This window comes from Mobula hypostoma, chromosome 1 (genome assembly GCF_963921235.1).
Source record: "Mobula hypostoma chromosome 1, sMobHyp1.1, whole genome shotgun sequence".
NCBI lineage: Eukaryota > Metazoa > Chordata > Chondrichthyes > Myliobatiformes > Myliobatidae > Mobula > Mobula hypostoma.
The window spans coordinates 108,690,018-108,704,051 of NC_086097.1; the positions used below are offsets into that span (position 1 = coordinate 108,690,018).

The 14,034-nt window shown below is 43.5% G+C and overlaps 1 protein-coding gene across 1 annotated transcript in view; it reads right to left on the reverse strand.

Annotated features, from left to right (window-relative positions):
* The window catches only part of LOC134342710 (regulator of G-protein signaling 22-like), a 184,412-nt gene that overhangs the window by 26,935 nt on the left and 143,443 nt on the right, over positions 1-14,034 (reverse strand). The window contains exon 19 of the mRNA XM_063041199.1: positions 9,745-9,903. Within this exon, the coding sequence (XP_062897269.1) occupies positions 9,745-9,903 (159 nt within the window). The remainder of the gene's footprint in view (positions 1-9,744; positions 9,904-14,034) is intronic.

Here is a 14,034-nt window from a genome sequence, read left to right on the forward strand (position 1 = left end):
CTCCCATCGACCTGCACCAAGACAATAGCCCTCCATATCTCTACTAGCCATGAACCTATCAAAACTTCTCTTAAAATTGAAATCGAGCTTGCATGGACCACTCTCTCACGACCCTCAGAGTGAAGACGTTTCCCCTCATGTCCCCCTTAAACTTCTCACCTTTCACCCTTAAGCTATGACCTCAGATTGTAGTCCCACCCAACTTCAGTGGAAAAAGCCAGCTTGCATTTACCCTAGCTATAGCCCTCATAATTTTGTATACCTCTATTAAATCTCCTCTCTGTCGTCTTACGTTCCAAAGAATACAGCTCTAACCTACTCAATCTTCCCTTCTAACTCAGGTCCTCCAGTCCCAGCAACATCCTTGTAAATTTTCTCTGCACTCTTTCAATCTTGTTTACGTCTTTCCTGTTTGTAAGCGTCCAAAACTGCACACAATACTCCAACCCAGGTCGCACCAACGTCTTATACAACCTCAGCATAACACGCCATCTCCTGTACTCAATACATAGATAGTACATATGTACCTGAACTCCCAGATCCCTTTGTTCTACCACATCCCTCAGTGCCCTACAGTCCACTGTGTAAGACCTATCCTGGCTGGTCCTACCTCATCCTGAATACCGAGTGACCTCCTTGACCAGCCTCACATGTGGGATCTTGTCAAATGCCTTACGAAAGTCCATGTAGACAACATCTACTGCCTTGCCTTCATCCACTTTCCTGGTAACTTCCTCAAAAAACTGTACAAGATTGGTTAGATATGACCTAGAAGCTATGCTGCCTATCCTTAAACAGTCCACATCTATCCAAATACTTGTACATCTGGTCCCTTAGAACATCTTCCAATAACTTTCCCAGAACTAATGTCAGACTTCCCCTTTCCCCTTACTGGTTTTTCACCTGGAACCTACCAACCTTCTCCTTCCCACCCTCCCCCCACCTTCTTTATAGGGCCTCTGCCCCTTCCCCCTACAGTCCTGACGAAGGGTTCCAGCCCGAAACGTCGACCGATCTTTTCCACGGATGCTGCCTGACCTGCTGAGTTCCTCCAGCTTGTTGTGGATGTCAGACTCGTCAGCCTATAATTTCCTAGTTTATGTTTAGAGCCTATTTTAAACAGCAAAACAACATTGGCTATCTTCCAATCCTCTGGTACCTCTCCTTTCACTAAGGGTATTTTAAATATCTCTGCTAGGGCCCCTGCAATTTCTGCACTTCCTGAGGAAACACCTTATCAGGCCCTGGGGATTTACCCATACTTTTTTGACTCAGGGTAGGATACACCTCCTCCACTATAAACCTGTACAGGGTCCATGAAGTTGACGCTGCTCTGCCTCACTTCTAAAGACTCCATGTCTGTCTCCCAAGTAAATACGGATGCAACGAATGCATTTAAGATCTATCCCATCTGTTTAGGCTCCACACATGGATTACCATTCTGGTCTTCCAGAGGACCAAATTTATCACTAGCAATCATCTTGCTCTTAATGTATGTAACCAGGTGACTGTTGAATATCATTTTTTATTGTTAAAGTGCACTAATGCTACAATAGCTTCCTGTGCCTTTAAGAGAAAAAGGTGGTGTCATTTTGCATGGGTGGAGTAGAACGAAGAGTTGCCATGTTCTAGAAGGGACGATGTTTGAATGCTTTTCCCAGGTTTACATAGAAACATAGAAAATAGGTGCAGGAGTAGGCCATTCGGCCCTTCGAGCCTGCACCGCCATTTATTATGATCATGGCTGATCATCCAACTCAGAACCCAGCCTTCCCTCTATACCCCCTGACCCCTGTAGCCACAAGGGCCATATCTAACTTCCTCTTAAACACAGCCAATGAACCGGCCTCAACAGTTTGCTGTGGCAGAGAATTCCACAGATTCACCACTCTCTGTGTGAAGAAGTTTTTCCTAATCTCGGTCCTAAAAGGCTTCCCCTCTATCCTCAAACTGTGACCCCTCGTTCTGGACCTCCCCAACATCGGGAACAATCTTCCCGCATCTAGCCTGTCCAATCCCTTTAGGATCTTATACGTTTCAATCAGATCCCCCCTCAATCTTCTAAATTCCAACGAGTACAAGCCCAGTTCATCCAGTCTTTCTTCATATGAAAGACCTGCCATCCCAGGAATCAATCTGGTGAACCCTCTTTGTACTCCCTCTATGGCAAAGATGTCTTTCCTCAGATTAGGGGACCAAAACTGCACACAATACTCCAGGTGTGGTCTCACCAAGGCCTTGTACAACTGCAGTAGTACCTCCCTGCTCCTGTACTCGAATCCTCTCGCTATAAATGCCAGCATACCGTTCGCCTTTTTCACCGCCTGCTGTACCTGCATGCCCACTTTCAATGACTGGTGTATAATGACACCCAGGTCTCGTTGCACCTCCCCTTTTCCTAATCGGCCACCATTCAGATAATAATCTGTTTTCCTATTTTTGCCACCAAAGTGGATAACTTCACATTTATCCACATTAAATTGCATCTGCCATGAGTTTGCCCACTCACCCAACCTATCCAAGTCACCCTGCATCCTCTTAGCATCCTCCTCACTGCTAACACTGCCACCCAGCTTCGTGTCATCCGCAAACTTGGAGATGCTGCATTTAATTCCCTCATCCAAGTCATTAATATATATTGTAAACAACTGGGGTCCCAGCACTGAGCCTTGCGGTACCCCACTAGTCACCGCCTGCCATTCTGAAAAGGTCCCGTTTATTCCCACTCTTTGCTTCCTGTTGTTTGGTGAGGAAAGATTTTTGTGAGTAAATTGATCAGTGCTAGACAGCACGATTGCTAAGTTCCTTAATTGGCCTACCAGCGTGAGCGAGGAGAACTCATTTCAAGGTCTAGCCTATATGTGTTTGGAAGTTAAGCATATGTGTGTCAAATGTGAGTGACCTATTTATCATGTGCAGGTGGTTCTAGCAGACTCACCACTCTGGCTACAGTGGAACTATTTAGTGATGCTACAGTATAGTTTGGTATTGTTCGTGGTGATTTTTTGCAGTGTGAAATGGGCTTCAGCCTGTGCAATCCACATGGTAGCATGCTACTCCCAAAATGGCGCAGCTTCAAGTTACAGTGTGTTGTTTAGTAACTCCGGGATCGCCTAAGTCGTTTTACGTGCTTAACAAAAGCCAGAGCCCTTTACTTCCATTACAAACCAACCAAAAGCAGTCGCCTTTCACTGATGTCATTATGCCAGACACTGTCTCAATGAAGGCAATTATGAATTATGTAGAACAGTTTAAATTATGAACAATTTGTGTCATCTGTCACCTATTACATTACTCTAGGGGTGTATGGGGTGTCAGGGAGGGGTAGCACCTCTGGTGGGGGAACATGTCGCATCCATTTCAGGGCGGTTAGTCCATCTTTGGTCCCCACCTGGCACTCCACCTGTGGCTCCCACCTGTGGCTCCCCGTAGCTGTTTGCATGTGACAGTGGCCACACCCCGGGCAACGGCTTCAACAAGCCGGCTAAACCAGGTGAGGGTAGCCGACAGGTCTCAAACCCTCGGTGAGATAGGGAGTTGTCTATCCCAGCATGTGAAGACAGACTCTGGCGGATTGAGCGGACGAGACCAGTGGAAGGTCCAACAGTCAAGAAGGCGGTCTCTGCAAGCGTTGTGGAACGTTTAGAGCAGGACAAGGCGCAGAAGACGTCCTGGTCATCCACTGCGCCTAGTCCCATCTCCAGCTGTCTCGATTCTGTCTTGCCACTGGATCCAGATGGGAATTGGGAAGAGAGGGTGAGGCTGACGCTGCGCAATGCTCCCTCACTTAAATCCAAATCACGTACTAGTCTTGACACCATCACAATGGTGTTAAGGTCCTCATCGATGTCGACGATGGATGAACACACACATTACCCTACAATAGAAAAATGAAGGGCTATATAGGAGGGAAGGGTTAGATTGATCTTAGAGTAGGTTTTAAGGTCAGCACAACATCATGCGCTGAAGGGCCTGTACTGTGCTGTATTGTTCTATGTTTTATGTGAGTATATCTCTTAGTGAGATGAGATGTATTTATTCATATTTTCAATGTGTATAATGTACACGGTTGGTGGGATTCTAATGTTGTTTGTATTGTTTTTTAGAATTGCCACTACCGTATTGGTTTTGTATATTTTGTTTTAGTTATTTTCGTAATGCATACGTAACAAGGGTGTAGTCTGAAGTTAAGATGAGAATGTAATAGCGGGAACTGTTTTTCTTATTTATTTTGTCGATTTTATTTTGATACCCTCTTTCTGCAATAAAACATCTAAAACAGATAAAGGAATTTAATACACGAAAAAGTATTTGTTGTCTTGCATGTGTATTTTTCCCCAGGCTGCATGTACCAGTAAAATCCCTTAGGATTCTCCTTCATCTTGTCATGCCGCCTTTTTGCCTTCCTGATTTCTTTCATAAGCGTTCTCTTGCATCTTTGTACTCCATAAGCACCTCATTTGTTCCTACTTGCATTATCTGCTATGAAGCTCCTTTTTTTCTCATAACCAGGGCCTCAATATCTCTAGAAAACCAAAGTTCCCTACACTTGTTATACTTACCTTTTATTCTGACAGGCACATACAAGCTCTGTACTCTCAAAATTTCATATTTGAAGCCCTCACACTTTCCAAGTACACCTTTGACAGAAAACAGCTTGTCCCAATCCACACTTGCCAGATCATTTCCATTACCTTCAAAATTGAATATTAACCCACAGACCAGACATATTTTCTATGAAACTAATGGCTTTGTGGTCATTGGATGCAAAGGGTTCCCCTACACAAACTTCTGTTACCTGCCCTGTCTCATTCCCTAATAGCAGTTCCAGTATCGCACTCTCTCTTGTTGGGACTTCTGCATACTGATGAAGGAAACTTTCTCGACCAGATTTGACAATCTCTATCCCATCTAGTCCTTTTACAGTACGGGATTCCCAGTCAATATGTGGAAAGCTAAAATCACCTACTATAACAGCCTTACATTTCTTGCAGCGGTCTGTGATCTCTTTACAAATTTGTTCCTCCAAGTCCCTCGGACTGTTGGATTGTCTGTAATATAGCCCTATTAATGTGGTCATACCTTTCTCATTTTTTATTGCCACCCATAACACCTCACTAGTTGAGTTCTCCAGTCTGTCCTGACGAAGCAGTATTTTCCCTGACTAGTAATGCCTCCCACTCTGTCAGGTCTAAAACAACAGAACTACAGAATACTGAGTTGCCAGTCCTGCCCCTCGTGCAACCAAGTCTCACTAATGACATTTAACTTGTTTTATTATTGTCACATGTACTGAGGTACAGTGAAAACTTGTCTTGCAAACTGTTCATACTAATCGATTCATTATAAGTGTGTTGAGTAGAACAGAGAATAGAACAATAGCAAAATGTCAAAAAAGTGCTATAGTTACAGAGAAAGTGTAGTGCGGGCAGATAGTATGGTGCAAGGTCACAACAACATAAACTGTGAGGCCAAGAGTCCATCTTATTTTACTAGGGAAGTATTCAATAGTCCTATAATAGTGGAATAAATCTGTTCTTGACCCTGGTGGTTTTATCCTTCGGGATTTTTTTTTATCTCTGCCTAATGGAGGAGAGAGAAGAGAACATTTCTGGGGTGGGTGGGGTCTTTAATTATGTTGGCTGTTTAGCCATGGAAGTGAGAAGTCTAGGCAGAGTCAATGAAAGGGAGATTGGTTTCTGTGATCTCTTAAAGATGAGTAATAGTGTTCATAATTTTATGGACTATTCAGAAATGTAATGGTGGAGAGGAAGAAACTGTTTTTAAATATTAACATGAGCCCTTACACTTCCTCCCTTACCACCATTCAGGGCCCCAGAAAGTCCTTCCAGGTGAGGCGACACTTCACCTGTGAGTCGGCTGGGGTGATATACTGCGTCCGGTTCTCCCAATGTGGCCTTCTATATATTGGTGAGACCCGACGCAGACTGGGAGACCGCTTTGCTGAACACCTACGCTCTGTCCGCCAGAGAAAGCAGGATCTCCCAGCGGCCACACATTTTAATTCCACATCCCATTCCCATTCTGATATGTCTATCCACGGCCTCCTCTACTGTAAAGATGAAGCCACACTCAGGTTGGAGGAACAACACCTTATATTCTGTCTGGGTAGCCTCCAACCTGATGGCATGAACATCGACTTCTCTAACTTCTGCTAATGCCCCACCTCCCCCTCATACCCTATCCGTTATTTATTTATATACACACATTCTTTCTCTCTCTCTCTTTTTTCTCCCTCTGCCCTCTGACTATACCCCTTGCCCATCCTCCGGGTTTTCCACCCCCCGCTTTCCTTCTCCCTGGGCCTCCTGTCCCATGATCCTCTCATATCCCTTTTGCCAATCACCTGTCCAGCTCTTGGCTCCATCCCTCCCCCTCCTGTCTTCTCCTATCATTTTGGATCTCCCCCTCCCCCTCCCCCTCCCACTTTCAAATCTCTTACTAGCTCTTCCTTCAGTTAGTCCTGACGAAGGGTCTCGGCACACAACGTCAACTGTACCTCTTCCTAGAGATGCTGCTGGCCTGCTGTGTTCACCAGCAACTTTGATGTGTGTCGTTTTAAAACGTTCAGTGTTTTAAGTCTCTTGTACCTTCTTCCCTGTTGTAGTAATGAGGAGAAGGATGCTTCTGGATTGTGCGAGTCTTTAATAATGAATACCACCTTCTTGAGCTACTGCCTCTTAAAGGTGTCCTCAAAAGTGGGGAGGGTTTTGCCCGTGATGGAGCTGGCTGAGTCTACAACCTTTTGCAGTCTCTCGTGACGCTATGCATTGGAACCTCCATGTCAGCCAGTGATGCAACCAGTCAGAATGCTCTCGACTGTACATCTGTAGAACCTTGTTAGTCTTCAATGACATGATGAATCTCTTTAAGCTTTTAACAAAGTAGAGATGCTGGTGTACCTTCTTCATGGCTGTATCTGTATTTTGAGCCCTGTATGTTGACACCAAGGAACTTGTAGTTGCTCCCACTTTCCACCACTGAACCCTCATTGAGGACAGGTGCATGGTCACCTGTCTTCCCCTTCCTAAAGTTCACAATCAACTCATTGGTCTTGCTAACAGAGAGGACAGGAACATTTTTAATTGGGGAAGGGCAAATTATGAGGCTGTAAGGCTGGAACTTGTGGGTATGAACTGGGATGCTGTTTTTGCAGGGAAATGTACTATGGACGTGTGGTCGATGTTTAGGGATCTCTTGCATGATGTTAGGGGTAAATTTGTCACAGTGAGGAAGATAAAGAATGGTAGGGTGAAGGCACCATAGGTGACCAGTGAGGTGGAAAATCTAGTCAGGTGGAAGGCGGCAGCATACATGAGGTTCAGGAAGCGAGGATCAGATGGATCAATTGAGGAATATAGGGTAGCAAGAAAGGAGCTTAAGAAGGGGCTGAGAAGACCAAGACGGGGGTATAAAAAGGCCTTGGCGAGTAGGTTAAAGGAAAACCCCAAGGCATTCTTCAATTATGTGAAGAACAAAAGGATGACAGGAGTGAAGGTAGGACCGATTAGAGATAAAGGTTTGAAGATGTGTCTAGAGGCTGTGGAAGTGAGCGAGGTCCTCAATGAATACTTCTCTTCTGTATTCACCAATGAGAGAGAACTTGATGATGGTGAGGACAATATTAGTGAGGTTGATGTTCTGGAGTATTCTGATATTAAGGGAGAGGAGGTGTTGGAGTTGTTAAAATACATTAGGACAGATAAGTCCCTGGGGCCTGACGGAATATTCCCCAGGCTGCTCCACGAGGCGAGGGAAGAGATTGCTGAGCCTCTGGCTAGGATCTTTATGTCCTTGTTGTCCACTGGAATGGTACCGGAGGATTGGAGGGAGGCGAATATTGTCCCCTTGTTCAAAAAAGGTAGTAGGGATAATCTGGGTAATTATAGACCAGTGGGCCTTACGACTGTGGTGAGAAAGCTGTTGGAAAAGATTCTTAGAGATAGGATCTATGGGCATTTAGAGAATCATGGTCTGATCAGGGACAGTCAGCATGGCTTTGTGAAGGGCAGATTGTGTCTAACAAGCCTGATAAAGTTCTTTGAGGAGGTGACCAGGCATATAGATGAGGGTAGTGCAGTGGATGTGATCTACATGGATTTTAGTAAGGCATTTGACAAGGTTCCACACAGTAGGCTTATTCAGAAAGTCAGAAGGCATGGGATTCAGGGAAGTTTGGGCAGGTGGATTCAGAATTGGCTTGCCTGCGGAAGGCAGAGGGTCGTGGTGGAGGGAGTACATTCGGATTGGAGGGTTGTGACTCCTGGTGTCCCACAAGGATCAGTTCTGGGACCTCTAATTTTTATTAATGACCTTGATGTGGGGGTAGAAGGGTGGGTTGGCAAGTTTGCAGATGACACAAAGGTTGGTAATGTTGTAGATAGTGTAGAGGATTGTCGAAGATTGCAGAGAGATTTTGATAGGATGCAGAAGTGGGCTGAGAAGTGGCAGATGGAGTTCAACCCAGAGAAGTGTGAGGTGGTACACCTTGGAAGGACAAACTCTAAGGCAGAGTACAAAGTAAATGGCAGGATACTTGGTAGTGTGGAGGAGCAGAGAGATCTGGGGGTACATGTCCACAGATCCCTGAAAGTTGCCTCACAGGTAGATAGGGTAGTTAAGAAAGCTTATGGGGTGTTAGCTTTCATAAGTCGAGGGGTAGAGTTTCAGAGTCGCAAGGTAATGATGCAGCTCTATAAAACTCTGGTTAGGCCACACTTGGAGTACTGTGTCCAGTTCTGTTCAGCTTACGATAGGATGTGGAAGCATTGGAAAGGGTACAGAGAAGATTTACCAGGATGCTGCCTGGTTTAGAGAGCATGGATTATGATCAGAGATTCAGGGAGCTAGGGTTTACTCTTTGGAGAGAAGGAGGATGAGAGCAGACATGATAGAGGTATACAAGATATTAAGAGGAATAGATCAAGTGGATAGCCAGCGCCTCTTCCCCAGGGCACAACTGCTCAATACAAGAGGACATGGCTTTAAGGTAAGGGGTGGGCTGTTCAAGGGGGATATTAGAGGAAGGTTTTTTTACTCAGAGAGTGATTGGTGTATAGAATGCACTGCCTGAGTCAGTGGTGGAGGCAGATACACTAGTGAAATTTAAGAGACTACTAGACAGGTGTATGGAGGAATTTAAGGTGGGGGCTTATATGGGAGGCAGGGTTTGAGGGTTGGCACAACATTGTGTGCCGGAGGGCCTGTACTGTGCTGTACTATTCTATGTTCTAACACTGAGTGAGAGGTTGTTGTGTGGCACCAGTCAATCAGCCTCCTCGTTGCACATCTGAGTTTCTCCCCACAACATTGGTGTATATGAAGTTGGTATTGGAATTATGCTTAGCCATGCATTCATATGCATAGAGAGAGTAGGGAAGAGGTCTAAGTACAGAGTCTGAGATGTGCCTGTGTTGATGTCCATGAGGAGGAGACTAGGTTTCTGATCTGTACTAATTGTTATCTTCCTGTGAGGAAGTCGCAGATCCAATTACAGAGGTAGGTACAGATGCCCAGCTCTTGGAGCTTAACAATAAACTTTGAGGGAAGGTTGGTATTGAATGATGACTGCAGTCAATGAACAACAGTGTGATATACATGTTCCGGTTGTCTGGGTATAAGAGGTGAATGTTATGCAGGAAATTTCAATGTAAGGTTTACAGGAAGCAATATATTACCAATAAGGCTTGATAAATAATTTGGTGAATTGCAGAATTACTGTACCTGCATGCTGTGTCTCTCAGCAAACTCTGGTGTGGCCAGGAACATTGGCAACCATGTATTTTCTATATGTCTTCTTATATATCTTTGTACTTCAACTAGAACCTCTGAAGACAATTGTTCATGGAGCAATTTGCCCCATCCTCCAGCTAACATCATTATCTAGAAAAAGATAATTTTTTAATGGTTTCAACATTTTGAAATTACTCAGCTAGATTGCACCAGTTTGAGCATGCTCCTTGTGATCAATATCACCTGGGCAACACCCCCCCCCCACTCTAGCCTTTAATAGTGGCGCAGTTACTAATAATCTTGAAGCCTCCCAGTCCTATGGTAAGTTGAGCCTAGCGAAGCTTCGCTATCATGAAGAACCACAGAATTTTTTGAAGGCAAATAGTGATAAATAGTGACTAGTTTTCGGGTAATGCAAACTAAGATAACCTGTGCATTATTTCCTGTGTTTGATCATCAGAGACATCCAGAATCACCTGAGCAAAATACAAAAATAAATATATTAATAAGACCATACAACATAGGGGTAAAATTAAGCCATTCGAACCATTGAATCATCATAGCTGATTTATTATCCCCCTCAAGCCCATTCTTCTGACCTCTCTCCATCACCTTTGATGCCCTTAACAATCAAGAACATATCAACCTCCACTTTAAATAATGGTTTGGGTTTCACAGCCATCTGTGGCAATGGATTTCACAGATTCACCACGCTCTGGCTAAAGCAATTCCTCTACATCTCTGTTCTAAAGGTACATCCTTGTATTCTGACATTGTGTCTTCTGGTCTTAGACTCCCACGCTATACAAAACATCCTCTCTACATCCACTCTATATAGGCATTTCAATGAAATCCCCCCCTAAATCTTCTAAACTCCAGTGAGTACAGACTCAGAGCCATCAAACACTCCTCATAAAGTAAATCTTCCATTCCTAGAATCGTTTTCATGAACCTCCTCTGGACCCTCACCAATGCCAGCACACCCTTTCTTACTAAAGGACCTCAAACTGTTCACAATACTCCATGCAGTCTGCCGAATGCCTTATAAAGCCTTATCATTATAACCTCCTTTTATACTTAGGTCCTCTTGAAATAAATGCTAACATTACAGTTGCCTTCTTTGCCCAGTCTCCTAATCTACGCCCTTCTGCCAACTCCCTGCTTCCTCAACACTACCTACCCCTCCAGCTGTCTTTGTATCATTTGCAAACTTGGCCATAAAGCCAACAATTCAGCCAACACTGAGATCTTCACAAATCTACTGGCAAACTGTCAATGCAATTTGGCCCACTGATTTCTTAAAAATAGCATTATAATTATGCAATGCTGGTGCAAGAAATGTGTCTTCTAAATGTATATATTAAGGTTAATTGGAGGGATCAAATTTCCTATTTGTGCACATGGCAGTCTTTCTGTTAGGTTCGTAGAATTGCACTTTATGTCTAAATATCTAACATTTCAAGTTTTTTATTAAATGTTTAAATTCCCAATGCAATCATACATTGGGGAAACTGATGCAAAGAGAAACCAAAAGATTTAAGAGCTGATTTTAACCTTTGGTAGTGGTGGAAATAAGCCGGGAAAGAGTTGGCCAGCTATTGCTCAGGTAACAGATTCAGTATCCATGGAAATTAAAGAAAGAAACTGACTAAGTTATTTCTGTATTTTATTTGATGGATACAACAGGAGTCTCTAATCCTTTAAATGCACATATCTTACATCATCTACATGTGACCTATATTAGGAACTCATGAAGGAATTTGTAATGGAAGCCCTTGGTCCATGAATTTGTTCTTAAAATGGACAAAAATAATGGGAGCTGATACACAAAGTGCTGGAGGAACTTGATGGTTCAGGCAGCATCTGTGGAGAGAAATGGCCAGTCAACGTTGATTATCCATTTCCCTCCACAGATGCTGTTTGACCTGCTGAGTTCATTCAGCATTTCACGTATTGCTCCAGATTTCCAGCATCTGCAGTCTTTCTTGTGTTTCCAAAATAATGGAGATGTATTTTTAAAATTTTCTAATAATTTTCTTCCAGAGGTTTCATGGATGCATATTCTGTAAGTTTATTACCTGCACTGTGAATAACCTCATTAGTTACAGAAATACCTTGTTAGCTCAATGAACAACATTAGCACATCAAGCCCAAAATTCCCAACTTACATTATTTTTAGAGCTAGTAGTGAGCCATTTATAGAAACTCATTTTCAGATCCTGGACACCTTTGGCAAGGCATGCAATGTCTGACAATCAGAAGGTAGTGTCGAGCCATCTTTTCCAACCAGTGAACTTCTTCTGGTACTCCTGTTGTGCTGTTGGGCAGGTAGCAGCCAGAGTAATGTCAAGTATCTCATTGGGTTCTGGGAGGACATTTCTGGCTAGAAAGAGATGCTGGCAATCAAGAACAAAGATACAAACTGAAGGAAGGCCACATGATTGACAGCTGGACTGAATCAACCTGAGAACTTGGCCAAGAGAGTGTTACATGTACTCATATGGTAACGATTGAAATGGCAATCTTTGGAAAGTATGCCAAGAAATGTACAAAAAGTTGCCTTATGACCCTAGAGACAAACCACTGAAGGAGATGACTCTGAGTCAGGGATTCAGGGAACTCGTCAAGACTGAACCCCAGCCAGGTTGAACAACCTCCAAGAGGACCACAACCATGTCAAGGTTTGGAGGCCTGCGTGCCTCAATGACCTGAAAGCTATGCTGGCTGGAGTCAGGGCTTTATGCTTTGGCTTTTGTTGGGTCACCTGTGCTAAACAGGTCAAAGGATAGAGGCCAGACTAAGAGTATTCTACTGTTCCTCCAGGTTCAGGGGTTCAACTCAAGGCTAACAACTCTGACTGGTCAAAAAAAAATTGTTACGGAAATAACAATGAAGAATACTTCTATATCTGTGTGCGGCCGGTGTTCCTGAGTTTCTACCCGGGACTTGTATGACAGACATTAAACCGAGAGGAAGCTACCTACATGAAAGAATATGCTTAAGAAGGAAATCAGGAGGGCAATGAAAGAGTATGCTGGTAAGATTAAGGTAAATACCAAGAGATTCAATGGTTATATTAAGTGTAAAAGTGTAGCTACAGAGAGAATAGGTCTCCTTGGACATCATCTGGGCTGCCGATGTCTTGATCAACAGGGAATCTGCAGGATTTTTAATAGATATCTCTCCTCAATATTTACTAGGGATGGGAGAAAAAAAAGGGGAGATGTTTTGAAAAGAATTCATTTTACACCAAGGAGGGGATATTTGCAGTCTTACAACACATTAGGATGGATAAATCTATAGGGTGTGACAAAGTGTATCCTTGGACTTTGAGTGAGGCTAAAGAGGAATAGGAATAAGAAATAGGAGCAGGAGTCGGCCCTCTGGCCTGTCAAGCCTGCTCTACCATTCAATTAGATCATGACTAATCTGGCCAGTGACTCAGCTCTGATTCCCCCACCCCCGTAACCCTTAGTTTCCCCAGATATACAAAAATCTATCTAACCATGTCTTAAATGTGCTTAATGAGGCATCCTCTACTATTTCCTTGGCAGGGAATTCAATGGATTCACTACTCTCTGGGAAAAGCAGTACCCCCTTATCTCTGTCCTAAATCTACTTCCCCAAATCTTGAGGCTATTGTCTCCTAGTTCTAGTCTCACTTACCAGTGGAAACAATTTTCCTTCTTCTATTTTATCTAGCCCTTTCATAATGTTATACATTTCTATAAGATCCCCTCTCGCTCTTCTGAATTCCAGCAGTATAGGCACAAGTGAATCAATTTCTCCTTATGAGCTAACCTCCTCAACTCTGGAATTAACCTGGTGGACCTCCTCTGCACCGCCTCCAAAACCAGTATATATTTCCTCAAGTAAGGAGACCACAACTGCATACTGTACTCCAGGTGCAAACTCACTGTTACCCTGTAGGGTTGCAGCATAACCTCCCTGCTCTTAAATTAAATCCCCCTTATAGTGAAGGCCAACATTCCATTTGCCTCCTTGATAACCTGTTGCAACCACACCAATCTTTTGTAATTCATGCACAAGCACTCCTAAGTCATTCTGCACAACAGCATAAATCTTTCACCATTTTAAATAATAATCTTACTTTCTATTTTTCCTTCCAAAGTGGATGACCTTGTATTTACCAATGTTGTACTCCATCTGCCAGACCCCTCCCTTAACCACTTAACCTATCTATCTCTCCGCCAACTCTCTCCATCCTCTACAAAATTTGCTTTTCTACTTAATTTAGGGTCATCAGCAAACTTAGATACA